The 19,288-nt window shown below is 36.5% G+C and overlaps 1 protein-coding gene across 3 annotated transcripts in view; it reads right to left on the reverse strand.

Moving 5' to 3' along the window:
• Positions 1-19,288, reverse strand: part of LOC142337418 (putative neural-cadherin 2) — a 289,747-nt gene that overhangs the window by 249,066 nt on the left and 21,393 nt on the right. For all 3 annotated transcript variants that reach the window (XM_075386622.1, XM_075386621.1, XM_075386623.1), the window contains exons 5-9: positions 16,263-16,530; positions 15,158-15,513; positions 14,554-14,813; positions 12,145-12,313; positions 9,551-9,624 (exon numbers count right to left, since the gene is read on the reverse strand). In XM_075386622.1, the coding sequence (XP_075242737.1) occupies positions 9,551-9,624; positions 12,145-12,313; positions 14,554-14,813; positions 15,158-15,513; positions 16,263-16,530 (1,127 nt within the window). The remainder of the gene's footprint in view (positions 1-9,550; positions 9,625-12,144; positions 12,314-14,553; positions 14,814-15,157; positions 15,514-16,262; positions 16,531-19,288) is intronic.

Consider the following 19,288-nt stretch of genomic DNA (forward strand, 5'->3'; position numbering starts at 1 on the left):
GGACAAATATTTTGACATATAGCAGCGAGAACCCTTCAGCAAAGCAACCGATTGGTGAATTTGATATGCCGATGAGCCTGTTGGATATTTCGAAGTTCGAGGATTTAAACGAAGTTCAGGTCAACGTTTTCAGGTAACCCCACTTCTTTGCAATAGTTATCCAAAAATCCACACAAAAAACTTTCTTAAAAAAAGAACCAGCTAATGAAATTAATTGATGTAAAAAAATAAAAACCGTGTTCACTAACTAAAGCTCTCCAAAAAAATTGTTTTTAGGTATGAGTCAAAACAACTGCTGCCTTTGAGACTCTCCGCTGGAAAAAATTATCCGTTCCTTCTTGACTTACTTCTACTCAGCAATGGAGAAACTTACCATTATGTTTTGATATTAAACTTACACAAACTCATCTCAAAAATTAGTGGAAAAGAATATCGTGAAAGAAGTTATCTGTGTCGAAACTGTTTCCATATTTGTTCTTCCATTGAATACTTCAACACACATCAGCAAAAATATCTCGAACAAGATTCGCTACAAATAACTATGCCTAGTTTAACGAAAAACAAAGTGACATTCAAAAATTTTGCTGCGAGGTGGTTTTCACCCTTTGTGATATACTTGGACCTTGAATCATTGATAGTTCCAGTAGCAACAGTGAAAAATCATCCAAATGTCTCCAGTACTCATACTTTAGAGAAACATCTACCATGCAGTTATTGCTTAATGGTCATAGAGCGAGGAAACCCTGAACCCATACACTTTGACATCTATACAGGTCCTGACTGCATCGAGAGATTTTTGTCCAAGATCGAGAAGCTAGCAAAATTCTTTCATCATCAGAAGAGGAAGTATCCCATCTTCATTGCAAAACCACCTTCAAAAACATTTCATACATGTTGTTGAATTTGCGATGTTCCCTTTGAAACTGATGATGAAAAAGTTCTGGATCATTGCCACTTTCGGGGACAATTTCTGGGTTATGCTCACAATGAGTGTAACTTGAAGCGCAGAACACTTGATTATACGCCAGTTATTGCTCATAATATGATGAACTATGATCTTCATCACATTGTTAAAACCCTGCACTCCGCAACAGCAAATGTAAAGATTGAAGTGATACCCACGAACGATGAAAAGTTCATTGCTTTGAACTATGGCGTATACATTGAGACTAGAAGGCAAAAACGAGACGAGATTGCTATCTATGAGTACTTACGATTCATTGACAGTTTCAAGTTCATGCCCAGCAGCCAGAGTAAATTAGTACAGACTCTGCACCATGACAAATTCACAATCTTGGATAACTTTTATCGTGGATATAGTCATGAACAACGTGAGCTGCTAAAACACAAGGTAAACTTTCCCTACTCTTATGTAGATAGTTTTGACAAACTAAAGGACCTCGAACTTCCTGGTATACGACACTGGAAAAACAGCCTGAAGGATAACAGCATCGACATAACGTATGCGGAACTTGATCAGCTGAAAAAAGTTTTCAGAGAATTCAATTGTGAGAACCTAAAGCAATTTCTAGAGCTGTACCTCACTGGAGACGTTCTGCAACTGGCATGTTGGTTTGAGGAGTTGAGGTCTGTGTGCTATAAAACATACTCGCTTGACTGCGCGCAATTTTACACCGCCTCAAATCTCTCAGGCAGCGCATGTCTTAGTGTGCCAACCACAACTTGAGCTTTTGACTGACCGCGAGCTGCTTGATATGACTGAAAGAATGATCCGTGGTGGGGTGGCATCAGTATTCAGCTCAAGGCTAGAAAGGGCTAACAGTCCTTCACTGCCCAACTATGATGAGTCAAAAGAACTGGCATCGATCATTTATATCGATGCAAATAATCTTTATGGCGGGGTTATGTTCAACTATCCACTGCCTGAGAAAGCGTTCGAGTTGGTAACCGAAATAACTCTTGAGGAAATTCTCCAAACGGACGATAATGGAGAGATTGGGTTTGTTGTTGAAGTGGACCTGAAATATCCGGATGCGATTCATGAGAAGCATTCGGATTTCCCAATCATTTCTGACAAACAACCAATTGACCCGTTGGAGCTCAGTGAGTACCAGACCCAAATGAAAAACGCACTGAAGGTTTCAGCAACAAAAAAAAACAAAGAAACTCAGACAAACATTCCATCCAAAGTCTCATTACGTTACCCATTTCAGAAACCTGAAATTCTTTGTTGAACAAGGAATTATTGTAACAAAGATTCATAAAGCTATCAAGTTCCAACAATCAAAGTGGTTATCAAAATATGTTGAATTAAATACCCAAAGGCGACAAGAAGCAACATCAAAACTTGACCAGGATTTCTTCAAGCTAATGACGAATTCGACATTTGGTAAACTTTGTGAAAGTTTAAGGAACCGAGTTACTGTAACTTTTGTCCGCACTGAAGACGAACTTTTAAAGGCTACATCTGAAGGTGTCATTAGGACTATAAAAGTTATTGACGAAAGTCTATCGCTCATTACCAAAAAGAAACAGAACATAATGGGGAACAAGCCTACCATAGTGGGCGCATGCATTTTGGAACTGTCCAAACTTTTCATGATGGACTTCCATTATAATGTGATGAAAAAAGAAACTTCATGCCATCTTTTATACTCTGACACGGACAGTTTTATCTACAAAGTACAAACGGGTAACTTTTACGATGATCTATCAAATAACCCAAACCTAATAGCACACTTTGATCTCTCTAATCTCCCAAAAAACCACCCCCTATATGATCGGTCTAATGAAAAAGTGGTGTTAAAGTTTAAAGATGAATTAGCTGGAGCACCAATTGAAGAGTTCTGCGCACTCAAACCAAAACTTTATTCTTTAATTGCGGGCGGTTTCGAAAAAATGTCTGCTAAGGGCACCAAGAAATTTGCCCAGTCAAAACTCCACCATGAGCTGTTCAAAAAAACCCTCGAAACCGGTGAACTTGTCAGACCCGAAAATGTAAAGATTGCTTCGACAAAACATCAACTAGAAACTGTATGTGCGAACAAAATTGCCTTGAGTGCGTACGACGATAAGAGATACATAAATGCTGACCGGAAAACAACATTGCCTTTTGGACATTTCTCTCTTCGAGATGAGTACATTTCAAAGAAAATATGTGATGAGCCCGATTGGGGAATCGAATCAGAAGAAGATATTAACGTCTTCAATTTACCCGAGGGTGGGGAAGCGTCTGGATGGGGAACCCCTGATCCCGGTTTCAATCAGCGCACTTATTCAAAAGAGGAACTTGAAGACGTTGTTGACTTAACTAACCTCTCTGAAATGAGCGATGAGTCTGACCATGAGACTCCCCATAACCCCTTTATTTTGACAGAAGCTGAAGAAAGCGATAGAGCTGACACCAGTCCCTCTACCAGCGACGATTACACGCCTTTTTCAGTAATCAAACAGAGAAAAAAGAAAATCAAAAGAAGAGAGGAGAGCAAAAAAAATTTACCCAGCACTAGTCGACCACAAATAATTGAGGAGGAAGAAGTTCAAAGTAATAGAGACTCCCCAGTTATTTCTACTAAACGCCAACGTATTGTTATTTATGATTCTGACTCAGTTTAAATAATACTGCTGCTTTGTATAGTTTAATTAGTACATCTTTAAAAGAAAGGGAAGTTAAAAATATGCAAAGTAAAGTGTTAAAAAACTGTTTTTTTTCAATTCAAAAGTTAAAAAAGGAAACGTACTTTAGAATCTCTGTCCCGTTTTCATCCTGAAGAGGCTTCGCACCTTGTCACCCAAGCACTTGTTTTTTAAATGGTGCTCTTACAATTCAAGTTTATAATAAAAGACCTCCTTACAAAAGGGACAAGTTTGATCGGGAACTTTACCAGTTACAAGAGAACGATAGTCGTATAAAGGGTTGGGCTGGAGGTATGACTTGTGTTTTAAATGGGCTTTCAGTTCTGGGAGGAAAAAAACAGATTTGCAACATAAAGTACAAAATTTTATGTATATATCAGGGTGATGATGGGAAAAATGGGCGTTTTTTTCTTGATTTTTGTCAAAATAAATGTCACAAATTTTGCAAATATGCATTTCACTGAAGCATTCGGCAAATTGTATAGATTGAGCTCGTAGCGCTTTAAGTAGAGACTTTAAAATGGAGATTGAATATTTATAACTTCCAAACTTCAAGTTTCAAACCCTCATTTCTTTACTGTAGGCAAATAGGAATAGTTCCAGACATTCCATAACAAAATATTCCATACCACACTGACTCAGACAAGTTAATTCTGTCCCCAAATAGCCCCCTTGAAGTCTTCCATTCACCGACACAATTTGTCTTTAATCGTAATTTGAACATTTTCCTTCACTACCGCAATATAATTTCAAAGCCCCTAAAAACATTCAGATTTGATTTTGTCTAACCATTAAATTAAATTTCCACAAATTTAATTCCCTTTGATTCCATTCCTCGTAAATTCCACGCCGTAAACAAATCTTTGACAAGTCCAAACATTTCCCCGCTCTCCAAACTAAATAAAATCCCAATTTAAAGTTTTACCCTCAATCGCGCACAAAACATGAAATCAAAACCACCAAAACCCAATTCCCAAGTTTCAATTTACATGAACCTTCAAAATGAAATGAAATAGCTGAAAAGTATAGTAATTTGCCTTACACTCTGAAAAATTACAAGATTTCACTTTTTCAGAGGTAAAATTTCTTGTAGGGGGGGTCCAGACCCCCCCCCCCCTACAAGCACTAGGCAACTTACTATACTACTGGCATCTAAAATCCCGAGTAGAAAAAATCGAAAAAACATTAAAAATCAAAGCGAAAATGTCGCATGTGAACAAAAAATCACTAGCGAGAAAGCGAATTTTTGTTCAAACACCGTTTTTCTCATTCTACTTTGAAATTAGCGTTAAAAAATATCACCCTAAAGCCACTCGCTTTTTGTTCAAACACCGTTTTTCTCATTCTACTCTGAAATTAGCGTTAAAAAATATCACCCTAAAACCACTCCCTTTTTCGCTCCACTTCCTGATTCGGTGTGAACAAAATCACTAGTCCAATTTGACTTCAAAAATCATGAAAATATGTAAACGGTTCTTAAAAAAACAACCGGAAGAATTCAGGAAACAACTCGAAGAGTTGTCTTCGTGGAAGTATTACCTTTTGAATCAACCGGTTCGTACTAAAGTGCCTACTAAAAACAAAAAAAATCAGTAAAAATTTGAAGTAGCCCATAAACCAAATCAGCTAAACTATTAAATTACATTGATATTAAACAAGCCAAAATTTTGTACGCAATTGAAAGAATTAATGCATGCGAGCAGCAAAACTCGAGCCAAGTTTTGCTCCTAAAATTTTATTTTTAATAGAGCACAAAATGGTCAAAAATTGTTACAAAATTTAGCAATTTCCGTAAGTTCTCTCAATTGAAACACTTATTACAATATTAAAACAGTGATCAATTGGTAACTAAATAAACTTTGTCGCTTTAACTATAAACAATAGTTGTCTCTTTAAAACATAATGAATATCGTAAAACTAAACAATGACCAAAAAATTAATCAAATTGACATTAACCATGAAAAAGACCAGAGACAGAAAAATAATCGAAAGCAAGAACTCGTATGTGAACAAAACCAAGCCCAGAACACTCACAGAAACTGAGTCCTGTTCAAAATTTGTAAAAGCAAAGCTAGCAAAGCCTCATTGCCATATTATGTTAAATAAAATGAATAGCAAACAAAAAAAACTAAGAAAATCAACGGAAAAAGAGAAAAATTATTAGTTCAAATCGAAAAATTTCAATTTAGTAAAATTGAAAATTTTCGATGCGGGGCGAAAAAACCTATAGTTATTAGGAGAAAGTTAGAAAAAAACGTGCTATAATGTGAAGAATACATACATTGTGAAGATTAAAAAATCTGATTCGCAATTTCTGAAAACTCAAAAAACGAAATAAGAAGCTCAAATTAAAAAACAAATTTAAAAAATGAGGTAAAAATCATTAATTATTCGTTATCAAGCAATCCAGGTTTAAAAACATTACATAACAATCTTCCTGTCTCAGAAGTAAAAACAGCTCACTTGCGAAAAAATTGAACAATTTGAAAAAAATCAAAATATGGTAAATTGCGATTGAATTTTAGAGTTATCGCCAAAACCATTTCAAATCGAAACAAATCAAAACTAAAAACAACGATAGTGCATCGAAAAACTTTATATAGTAAATAAACACAAAGTAAAACAAAAAACAAAAAACTTAGAGAAAGTTGACAAAAACCGCCAAAATCGGATTAGTATATCTACAATTTCACAAAAAAAGCAGCTCAAGTCAAATAGAGTCATCCAATTCAAGATTTATCGAAAAACTGTTGACATATTTAATAATTTGTTTTAAAATCACTAAATTGATAAAAAAAAAGCAAAAAAAAACTGACAAGAATTTTAAAAATGGGCCCATTCTCTGCTTGAAACGAATTATTAAGCTCTCATAAACATTGTGGTATCGATTGCAGATTCAACCATCAATCAATCAATCAGTTGTATATTCAACCATCAATCAATTTTTACCTTACAAAAAACCCAAATAAAATTTTAAAAAATTGCGGCCAAATGGATGAAAACACGGCTAAAAACTCTTCTATACCCTCCAACGCCGCCTGATTAAATAGTACTTGCGGTAAACAAAAACCTTAAGAACATAGCCAGAACTATTCCAAAAACGACTCGAAGAGTTGTCTTCGTGAAAGAATTAGCTTTTAAATGAACTGCTTCCAACTAAAGTTACCGATAAAAACAAAAAAGTCAAGAAATGAAGATAGCCCATAAACCAACTGAACTAAAATCTACATTACTGCCAAATATAAAAACCAGCCAAACCTTTTGTACGCAATCGAAACCGTTACAGTAAGTGAGCAGCAATAGTCAAGCCATGTTAGGCTCCCAGCAATTGATTTTGGAAGAAAAATTTGAGTACCGCAAGAAATGGCCAACAATTGTTACAAAATTTATCAATTTCCGTAAGTTCTTTCAATCAAAACACTATTTTACAATACAAAAACCAGTAATTAAACGGTAACTATATAAACTTTGTCGCTTTGACAATACCCAGTTTAAATCACAATGAACGCGATAAAACCAAACTAGAACCAAAAAATTAATCAAACAGAAATTAATCAAGAGAAAGACTCAAAAGACAGAACAATATTCAAAAGCAACAATTCTGATGTTACCAAAAACAAACACTAAAAGTATTTGCAGAAAGAGAGTGTTGTTCCAAAATTCGTAAAAGAGAAACTAGCAAAACCTCAGGGCCCTATTATGTTAAAACCAATTGCAAACAAAATTTTTTTTAAAAAATCAAAGGAAAAAGACCAAAAGTATTAGTTCAAATCAATTATTCTTACTTTATTTAAGGCAGGAAGAATAAAAATATATGCTAAGGAGAATGTCAGAAAACGAAACAAGTTAGATATTGAAGAATACATATTGTGAAAAAGATATAAAAAATAAATTTAGCAATTTAAGAAAAATAAAAAAACAATTGGGAACTCTAATTAAAAATCAAAACTAAAAAAATGAGATAAAACAAACACGGTTTTTCGTTATTAAGCAATCGAATTTGCAGAACATTACATAGCCATCCGCCTGTCTCAACAAGAACTGAAAACCGCTCAAAAGCGAAATAGTAAAACAATGTCAAAAAAATGTTTTCAAAGTTTTCAAAAAGTTATCGCCAAAAACACTTCAATTAGCAACAAAACGAACCCAAAAACACCGATGCTGCATCCAAAGACTTTTTACGGAAAATAGACCCAAAGTACAACCAAAAACTTAGAAAACGTTGACAAAAACCTCCAAAATCGGATTAGTATGTGTACAATTTTATAAAACAGAAACACCTCACGTCCAAAAAAGTCAACCATTTCAGGAATTATTAAAAAGACGTTTGGTTTAAAAAGACCACTCAAAGAGCTAGAAATGAAGAAATTAACGAAAAAACAAAAAATGATTAAAAAAAATTGAGAAATAAGTGCCAATTTTGCACTTGAAACGCATTATTAAGCTCTCAGAAACATTGTGGTATCAATTTCAGATGGTTGCACATTCATGCGGCAGAATCGATCAAATTTTACTTCTACAAAAAACCAAGCTACAATTTTAAATACTTGGGTCAAATGGACGGAAACACGGCTAAGAACTGTCATCTATACGCTCCAAGCTCACAAAAACTCTTTTCAAAGTCAAAAAGCCATTCACTGAACGCAGCTCAAGAACAAAAAACTTTTCTCGCTCAGAAGAAGTTAGTTCACATGGCAATTTTACCCACTTTCACTATTAGGTCAAAACGCCGCCTGAACAATTAGTACAAAAACCTTAAGAAAACCAATACTCCTCTTCGAGTCGTAAAAAAGACAGCGCCACAATACAATTCAAATTCTTTAAATTGTAAAAAAAATTAGGAGCGCTATAATAGCCGGCTGAGAAGCTGAGGCGGCTATTAAAAATAGGTAAAAGATGTCACTTCTGCCCACTTTTCCATTTGGAAGTGAATTGAGAGAATAGTTGTAAGTATAGGGGTTGAGCGAAGCTAGATGCGCCCAATGCATATATTTACAATTAATCACTAATTGGGAAGTCGCTAACATGTTATAGCTGCGTTGACAGAAAAATTGTCGGAAGCTATACTTCACAAAACCAAATGTTCTCGTATACACTATGGTACCAAAAATCTACGTACAGCACAATTTGTGCTCTTTAAGCGTTACTTTTGCTCAAAACATTTGCTTTGCGCTAAATCGTGAAGAAATGCGTGAAATCTTGAAGTCTTAAACGAGATTTAATTCTAATTCCACCCGCTTACACAGAAAGGAATGTTAAACCGCTTTATTCTTTTACTGTTTGTCACGCTGTTGCCATTTGAAATGTTCACTTTTCATGGACAAAATCCAAGGCAACTCAGCTTAAAATCACGATCTAGTAAACAGCATGGATACAAACGATATCAAAAAGTTAACAAACTCGAGGCGTCACCAGCTAAGGACTTGTGCGAGTTCTTTGCAGAAATGGAACGAGATTTCTTGAAAAAAAAACACAAAAAAATAGTTCAGACAAACGATCATTTATGTTTTGAGGTGCAATACAATCAAATGGACGGAAATGAGAAACAGTCGTGAGAAACGTCATGAGAAACATATATGAAAACTATGCAAACCGTGTAATGTGTAAGGTGTATTGACGCGTTATTACAGAATAAATTTGAACTCAAAATGGCATATAATTTGACGTTTGTATTGCTTTTTAAAAAATCGTCAGGTGTACGTAGCTTTTCGGTACCATAGTGTATTTTCGCTGCTAGAAACAAGCTTTCTATTGACTGACACATGTTGATCTGACAAAACTTAGTTTCTTTCTCAACTGATAAAACTGTTGGAAAGATGATAGATTAATTTTGGAGCAGCAAAGCTGTCAAGCCGCAAACTAACACATATTGCTCATTAATGTAATGTTTTTTTGAAAAACAACTTGAATGCAAAAAGCCTGCTGAAACTACTAGCTTTTCGTTAGTACTGACCTCAAACACGTACACTTCATTGGTTAGCTCGAATTCACCTTCACTGTTCGTATCGCCATTTCGCACAAGGATACCTAAACAAAAAACTCCTTAAACTTAAATTTTATCTGATGATGCAGAAACACATGCGTCTTTTATGTTAATTTAGTAACATTTAGTAGTTTTCCTAAATCCATATTTCCTGTCTTTAGACATTGAAATTCACAATAATTCACGAGCTATGAAACATCAACATCTAAACCAAAAGAAACCTCCAACTCACAAACACCATCCCATCCGCTTACCCCAACGCAAGCAAAAACTATTCAGTTTGGTAAGAGGTACACCGCTAATATCTTCACCGTTCAAATTTGAAAACAAGAAATTTGTAAACTTTGCAAGATTTGTAAACTTTGTAAAATTTATAAGACGCCGAATACTTGCGTTCTTTAACATTTTACAACTAATGTGTCGACGGATTACTGATTGTAACTTAAAAATTGGAAAATTTAGTGAGGATTTCACTTTCTGAGAGATTAACTATAAAACAGAAATTTTCGGATTTTATTATGGAAATTGCAATTTTCAACTTATTTTGTTGTCCAGTAATTGGCAACAAAAATATTGTTCAAATTTTCACCAGTTTATGACGTATCTGTTCAATTAATCTACTTCACTTGAATTATATTCTCCATATCCTGGTTCGATGAAAATTTTTGCTTAACACAATTGAATAACTTCTTAGTTATTTTTCATCAAACGCTATATCTCTAGATTTTGAGCTCTTTTGGTACCTTGAATAATTTTCGAGCATTGTTACAATATTCGGAGTCATGAGATCAATTTTTATCAATTTCCACTCGCGAAACATTCCGAAAAAACTTTGACGTTTTTGATCCCATTTAAACACTTCTGTAGGCCCATTTGTATATATTTGTGCCTTCGCGCTGTAAGAATTTGTTATCAGAATTCTGGATAGGTTTACCCTTATTTGTCCGGCGGTCAATTTTTCAAAATCAATTTTCTGCAATTTATGGTGCAATTTCAACAAAAACTTGCAGCATATTTCATCATTTTTGGAAGCGTGTCCGGACAAAACAGTCCCAGACAAAACAGTCCCAGACAAAACAGTCCCAAATTGCAAAATATTCCCAGACAAAACAGTCCCAGACAAAATAGTCCCAAGAAACCAGACAAAACAGTCCCAGACAAAATAGTCCCAAATAAAATGTACCTAATGCCATTATACCCAATGTACTTTGAAATGTTCGTTCAATAATCCGACAACAAATTAGCAGTCGCTATTACCCGTATGTTTTAACATACTTAATGGCCATGGCCATGCCTCAGCGGCCCGTGGGACTTGATATGAAACTATCACAACCGAACATGGGATTAAATTATCCGCTTGTTAAATCATACGTGTGAGAGCTATAATAATGGCCTTGGGACTATTTTGTCTGGGACTGTTTTGTCTGGTTTCTTGGGACTATTTTGTCTGGGACTGTTTTGTCTGGGAATATTTTGCTATTTGGGACTGTTTTGTCCGGGACTGTTTTGTCTGGGACTGTTTTGTCTGTTCACCTTTGGAAGTTTTTGAGCGATTTCGATTTCTTTATGATTGGATTGATTTTACCATGATTGAATGATGACCATGATGATGGCCATGTTTGTCTGGGACGTTTGATGATGTCGTCGTTATTTTGGTATCCGAAAAAAATGATCAAAATCGTGCCGAAAAAAATGATTAAAATCGTGTCCGGACAAAACATTCCCAGACAAAACAGTCCCAAATTGCAAAATATTCACAGACAAAACAGTCCCAGACAAAGTAGTCCAAGAAAAGCAGACACAGCAGTCCAAGGAAAGCGGACAAAACAGTCCAAAAAAAGCATACAAAACAGTCCAAGAAAAGCAGACAAAACAGTCCCGAATAAATATCAAAACAATTGTAAACATAATCTACAAACAATTAACAAACATAATCTATGAGTAAGCATCTGAATGCATTGTTTTTAATTGATATGAATTAAGATTAAACCAAAAACTTGTTTCAAAATATATATTTTTGGAAAAAACTATATTGTAATCTGCTTAATATTAGTTTAATGACTTACAGTCATATGAATAAACTTAAGGAGTTTCTTTGTTAATTGATGTGCATATATTAATCTCTGTTTAGTTGGGACTATTTCGTCTGGGAATATTTTGCTATTCCGGACTGTTTTGTCTGGGACTGTTTTGTCTGTTCACCGATCAAAATACTGAGGTGAATCAAGATAGCTAAAAATAGCAACGATTCGTTTTCTGGATGGATTAAAATGCTCGTTTCTTGTTGTCGAAAGTTATTGCCAGAAATGATTTTATAGTAGTAAATCAGTTATAGAGATTCAGTCTAATCTCTTTATTCCCTAGATGAGTCAATTTAAAGAATTTGCACGTATGTGATCATCGCACTCCTTTATTTCCGAAACCAGTTCTCGATGACAAGTTTTGATGAGTCAGTTTTAGATGACAGGAAAAAATTGTTTTTTTTTTTGGAGATTGAAACCATCGCCTAATAACTTATCTGTCACATTGATAATCAGGCGGCTGAATATCTTCACTCAGTGTACCTCTTTTTTCATCCTGGAATGCAAATGGCGGCGATGGGTTAGCCACAATCTTGTACGTGATGCTGTTTCCATCCGGGTCATAGGCGCTCACTGATCCGATCTGGAAATTTTCGCTGATCGTCTGACTGACTGTGAATTCGTACAGGCAACTTCCGTCCTGCTGTTCTGCCTAGAATAAAAATCCAATCAAATGACCTTTTTGAGAGTTTATAATTTATTTGATATCCACATTTGATTTTTGAATTCGTATCTTCTGTTGAAAAGCCAATAAATTTTTTTTGAGGAGCCCGCATTTGTTCAATTTCGTGTCAGCGTTTCTAATCAGTTTTCGTCAAACATCGACTAGCTTAAAGGCCGTGGGCCAATTTTACCTTTTAAATGCCCTTTTAAAATTACGTTTATAGAGCAAAATTTCGGTAGTCATCATATCATTACACGGTACAAGCAAAACAAAAGTCTGAATAACATATCCCCAAATGTTTGACGCCTTATTCGAATATTGCATCAAATCACAATAGGATTTCAGGTTGTCAAATTTTTCAAATTTTTCAGGTTGTCAAAAAAGACTACAAAAATTAAAACTTTTTTCTTTCAAAAATTTTAATTTTAAAATTGATACAGCACAATGAGATACTCTCATGGTTATAAACTGATTACTAACTTCGCCGAGTTAGAAAAGGCAAAATTTTGCTAAGATTCGTCTGATTATTCTTTCATCAAAATCATACTTAAAGTTTTTATTATCGTAACCAGGTAATTATGGAAAATGTCTTGCTTATGGACATTGTTATCGCAGTTCCCGAGAAACAAAAACATAAATTGCGAGTATTAAAACTTTTGCTAATACTTTTCCTTCACTTTTCTGAGTAAAGAGAAAAGAACTGTTTCCTTTGCATTGCTCCAAAAATGCCTACAGTCTAGCAAATATCAAATAGTTAATTTCTAGTTCATCATTATTGACAAACAACAACTTTCAAAAAAAACTCTTTACTTAATTATTAATTATTTCCTCTAAAGTGAACATCGCCGACATCTTGCATTACACAAAGAAGTTTTCAGTGGGAGGATGGAAGAAGTCAATTGCATTAAAACCATTTTCAGCCGTCTGTTTTAGATCCATGCTGCAATATTAACTACGAAGATTGAATACAGCTTTGATAGTACGAAAATTATGTGCAAAGGCATATTACAGAGGCTCCTTGTCTAAGAAATGTTAATTCTCATAAAACTAGCATGAATAGCAAACCAGAATTAACTGACCCGATTTTCAACTCCAATTTTTTAGGTAATGTAAAAACGACTGATTCTTGGAAAATTCAATTTATTTGCCAGGTAATAAAAGTGACGGACAGAGCAGAACCAACATTATTTTTGAATAAAATGCAATATGAAGTTTTTTTGACAATTTACGTTTGAGAGTTATTTAAACTAATGCCATATTGTTAACCGTACTGCTTTTGCTTGCGTCGGCGAAAAATATTGATCGACCACAACTGTCAACAAACTCAGGCTGACCAAGTTTTAAGCTCCCAATGAAATTGGAATGTTTATAGCAAGAACCGATTTTTAAACGTGTTTTTCCTTTTCCATGTCCTTTTATATAATTTCACAATCCGTACGTGGGAATTTTCAATTTGAAAAGCTCGCTTGAAATGAACAACTTTTATTCAGATTTTTGATTTTCTGAACGTTCAAATATCATGGGCTACTAACCTGCTGATGTGCAAGCCCTAGAGTTCTAATCAGATGTAAACATAAAAATGTGTATAGAAAAAAGCAGCTGCCAGTGACCCGGGACATCGTAAATACACCTGTAAAGTGACCCGAGACATCGTAAATACACCTGTTAAGTGACCCGGAAGGTCGAGAATATACCTGCTCTGGTTATACAATTATGCAAACGCACCCCGAACGCGCCCCAGACGGATCCCGAAATATCCAGTACCAGTGAAAGAAGCAGTATGCACACAGTATGTAGTATGTATGTAAATGTTTTAACTGGTAACGTGTCGTTACAGCAAAATGCATGCATTTTGCATGCTTTTCTGACATGCTCAGCATATTAAAACATTTTCGAAATTTTTAAACTGCTAATTTTACACTGAAATTCTTCTGAACAGTCTGAATAGCTGTTCTGTTTTTTTTTCTGGGCATAATGACCAACATTTTTGATGTAAATAAGCTGTTTCAGTACTGGTTTTACAAGATAATATGGAGATACTCAGGTTCAGTACTGAAATACTCTGGGTGATAAGCCCGGGAGATGACATGAAAATTCCGTGAAGGCAATTTAGGAAATGAAAAATATTAACAATGGAAGGACACAATTTTCTCAAAAGTATTAAATCATACAACTTTTACTCGTACTTCTACGTTCCTAGCGAGCATGAAAAGTCTCAGGAGTCTTACTGAGAAGATTGGAGCCTCGTCATTGACATTTAAGACAGTGATGATGACAGTAGCTACATCTTCATTCACTTCGCCACCTGTTCCTTTGTCCCTAGCTGCTATAGTGAAGGGGTTCAAAACGCCACCAACTGTCTGTTCGTAATCGACACCACTTGCGAACACTTCTCCTGTCACTTGATTGACCACAAAAGGCACCACGTCTTCAATCACGTAATAGATTTCGTTGTTGGGACTTGTTATATCGGCATCTTCGGCTCGCACTAAAATTTTTTCAAAACATGAGTCAGAGTGAGACCCATTCACAAACGTTTTTCATACAGCCTGGGTTTTCGGAGCTAACTGCTATAACTTTTGATGAGGGCAAGTAAGACACATCAATCATAAATTAAAGCACAAATGAAATGTATAAAATGCGACCTCAAACCATTTAGAAGTCATTTGAATCTGTGGGCATGATTGATAAGGGCAACTTAAATGTTCCACTCTAAAGCACCATCTATCTCTAACTTTTCGGGAGATAAATTATGAAGACCCTGATAATTCGGGCACTCAGTAAATTAATATACATCCAATAGCTAATCAATCGATAGTGCAATGTACGAACCAGCTGTAACTTCTCCGTTGTTGAAAACAATTGCATCACTCGGAGACCGATCCTCACTGATTGTCGCACTGTAGACTTTAGGACTGAAAATGGGACTGTTATCGTTAATGTCTTGCACCTGGATTCTGAAGTTCCTCGTCACAAATTGTTCGTTGGGCAGAGATGAGTCAGTTACTCTCACTTCAATGCTGAACTCGCTTTGTATCCCGGGTGTGACGTCAAGGTCAAATCGCTTGTTTGTGTAGATTTCTCCAAAGACAGAGTTGAAAGTAAACTCGTTCTGGTTTCCTCCCTGCTGAGTGAAACTGTATGACGGAGTGCTGGTGTCCGTAGCTTCCACACGTACGCGGTACACTCTAAAATGTTTTGCTGCTATTAGATTGTTACAAGTCTGGGAGAACAGCCAAATGTAAATTCTACGCAAGATAAGCTTGGCACGAAGCTCTAACGTAAACTTGACTACTGACATTAAGCTTTGAGGAACGGGGAGGGGGGGGGGCACCAAAGTGAGGAAGACCAGCTGGAGTGATGGTTAGCAAAATTCTTTTGAAAGTAAAAAGATGCTAGTTTGAGTCCACCTTCTTTGACCCCGCTAATTCAGATCACAGCACGTATTTAGGCCATATCTTTTCCGTTTGTGTCCCCCTTCAACTTAGTGGGTGTATATTATTTGGAGCCCCTCAACAACACGTTCAATACTTTCACATAGCGCTGTACTGTGTAATGACTCGTGGTCTGTAACGGGGGGGGGGGGGGGGGGGGTTGTGCATAACGTACTGGGGAGCACAAATGGAAAAGATCCAATAATAGATGTTGACAAAATTTTAAGATTGTTTAAAGTTCCACTTTATAGTATGGAAGGATCTACTTCAGGCATATTTTGGTACTTGGCCTAAAAGGTCATAAAAGCTCCTGAGTAACATGTTTTGCAACCAATCAGTGATTTTGATTCATAGGCAAGATAAACTCATCTATCTACCAAAATCAAAGCAGATCTTGTTAACCACAAACAGAAACGGGGAAAACTGTTGTTGCAGAGCATATAATGAGTTCCCGTGGGTTTGAGTGATCACAATAAATCAGTCATTCACTCTTAACAACTCACAGAGTATCTGAGGGCTCTTCTTCGCTTATGTAGATGACATCAGGTATTGGCAGCACTTGAAGTTGGGGATCGCCTACAGTTATAGTGACCTCGTACTCTACAGCCTCCGACGGTCCTTGGTCCGAAAGTCTGACTGTCAATGAATAGAAACTATTGGACAGAGATTGCGATGCATCGCCTGCATATTGGATCCAAACCGATTCCTCCTCAGATGCAGGCCTGATTGTAGTTGCGCTGAGCTCAAACAGTGAATTCACATTTCCAGTTGCTAAAAGGAATAGAAAACTATGAATCAAACAAGGAGGCCCATTAATATGCGTTAGCACATAATTGTCGACCCATATGACTTGTAAACGACGATCAAACTTTGGCCAATTAGAACTTACTAGAAACTAGAAAGAGCGCTTCTAAATGTATATATTCTGAAACTTTTCATAAAGTTGAAACACTCACGTGCAGATTTCAAAAAGCCGAAAGTCTGCAGTGCCAGTTAAAATGCCAGAAGTTTCTACTTAGCCAGAAGTTGACTTCCGTTGACTTTTGTTATTTTAAAACGTGCGCGTTTCGTGTTTTAAGCATGGTTAAGTGACTCTGGAGAAGTCACTTCTAAATTCTGACTTAATATCTCGAACCGCTTCGCGGTTCTCGATAAACGCCAGAAGTTCTCAGTGACTTCAAGCAGAGTCACTTAACCATTACTTATTCCACCGTGAAATTGATATTTTTTCTTCTATTGCAAACTTCTACAGCCTAAAAACGAATTTCGCTTCTTCTGACTGAAAGTTAAATCATTCTACAAAAGCCCGGTTCTCGGAGAAAAATTTGCCAACAAACTCCTGGCTTAAAAGCTTCACATTTAGGATCGGGATATTTTGCATTTGTGCCCCCAGTAAGTTATGAACCCCCAATTACAGATGACGTGCAATTACATAGTAAATAACTCACTAAGTACGAAATATGGCACATGCGCCGGGGGGGGTTATAAAAAGCACCCACTAAGACTAAACTAGCGGGCAAAAACGGAAAAGGTCTGAAGTTCGGTAGAATACTTTTAAAATTTTAAAACAACTGACTAACATGCGAGTATTTGCTCTCAAACAACTGGGACGTGTTGGCTTTATTAGACGCTAGCTTAAGCTCAGAGAGTTGGTTCCGGGGGGGGGGGGGGTCAACTGACGCCGCGCGATGGGGTAACCAAACCACCAAAAGTTTTCAATTTTACAACGAAAATATTTTCCACTAACCAGCATTCCACTGTGAAGTGAGTTAAGGATTGGAGGAGGTAATGGAGTGAGGCTATCTCAAGGATTGCACTTCACACCATTAATTTATGACTCCTGGGCAGCTTCGGCTAATTGAATATTAATGCCCTTCGGTTTTACCAGCTTATACCATTTCGCTAGGCCAAAAATTGAAAAATTCGATGGGCAGAAAAAAAATCTGTCGGACGAAAAATCGCCTAAAAGTACTAACATCTCCTAGTGATAATGGCTGGCTCTTTCCTAGTAATAGTGGTTTTCTCTTTTCTTGTAGGCTAGCTAAAGATTCTTCTATTGTTCACTTCACTGAATGTGGAACTGAATATTAGAACTAACTGAACGTTAGATAACGGCTAAAATAATTGCAACATGAATGTTAGAAACTGAATGTTACCCAGGTTGAGGTCAAGACCAAAATAGCTTCTGATCAGACCGTCCCAGACAAAAGCGACCTCTTATCAGACCGACCCAGACTGAAGTGTCCTCTGATTAGACTAGTGCGCTCCAATGAAATCACCTATGATCAGACTAAAGTGCGCTCGAAATCACCTCTCATCAGACAAAAGTGGGCTCGAAGTTGTCTATGATCAGACTAAAGTGCGCTCAAAATCGCCTATAAGCAGACTAAAGTGCGCTCCAAATCACCTCTCATCAGACAAAAGTGCGCTCGAATCCGCCTCTGATCAGACTGAAGTGCGCTCGAAATAGCCTCTGATCAGACTGAAGTGCGCTCGAAATTGCCTATGATCAGACTAAAGTGCGCTCAAAATCACCTATGATCAGACTGAAGTGCGCTCGAGATCACCTCTTATCAGACAAAAGTGCGCTCGAAGTTGCCTCTGTTTAGACCAAAGTGCGCTCAAAGTAGTCTAATCAGAGATTGATTTTGAACATGAACAAATTTCTCAATTTTGTTATAATATATTTCATGAAAATCGATGTTATCAATCTTATATTCAACGTACGAAAAGCCAATTCTGAAAGTATTGATAATGAAAATAAAACCAAAGAAAATTTCTCAAAAATTTTTTGAGTTTGCCATTTATTTATGTTTTTAACTGCATAAATGAACTTAGACAGCTTTGCATAAAAACCTCTTGATCTACTTTAATTCAACATCATTTCTTGAGGGGACCCGCAGTTGCTATCAGGTGAACCTCTTGGTTCTGATCAACCCCATCAGATCTTCAGATGGAGTTCCGATCAGAATGTTTTCATGTTGACTCTTACCATAGACTGTCAGCAAAAAAAAACAAAAAAAACTTGGTCTCCGGTCAGACTAGTGTGCGCTCCAATCGGCCTCTGGTCAGACTAGTGTGCGCTCGAAACTGCCTCTGATCAGACCGTCCGAGACCAGAGTGACCTCTGATCAGACCGCCCCGGACCAAATTGGCCTCTGATCAGGCAAGTTCCAGACCATTGCCCAGACAAAAGTGCGCTCGAAGCCTTTTCCAGACCATGTAATTCAAGCGCACCGAGAACACGTGTGCGCTCGTAGATGGTCTGATCAGAAATCAATTCGGTCTGGCCACCTCGACCTGGGTAGCTAACTGAATGTTAGAAAACGGCTAAAATAATTGCAACAAACTTCGTTTTCGATCAATTAATAAGTAAGAACGCGTAACTTTATTATTGCCAAACACCTGCTTTCCGTCATTTAAACAGTCAGGAAAGCAAGTAAGCAAACCGTGAAACCATGGACGATTATATCGATTAATCAAAAACGAAACAAATTTTGAACTTTGCTCTTGTAACAGTCCAAAACCT

Source organism: Convolutriloba macropyga, chromosome 4, assembly GCF_964194025.1.
Source record: "Convolutriloba macropyga chromosome 4, txConMacr16.3, whole genome shotgun sequence".
NCBI lineage: Eukaryota > Metazoa > Xenacoelomorpha > Acoela > Convolutidae > Convolutriloba > Convolutriloba macropyga.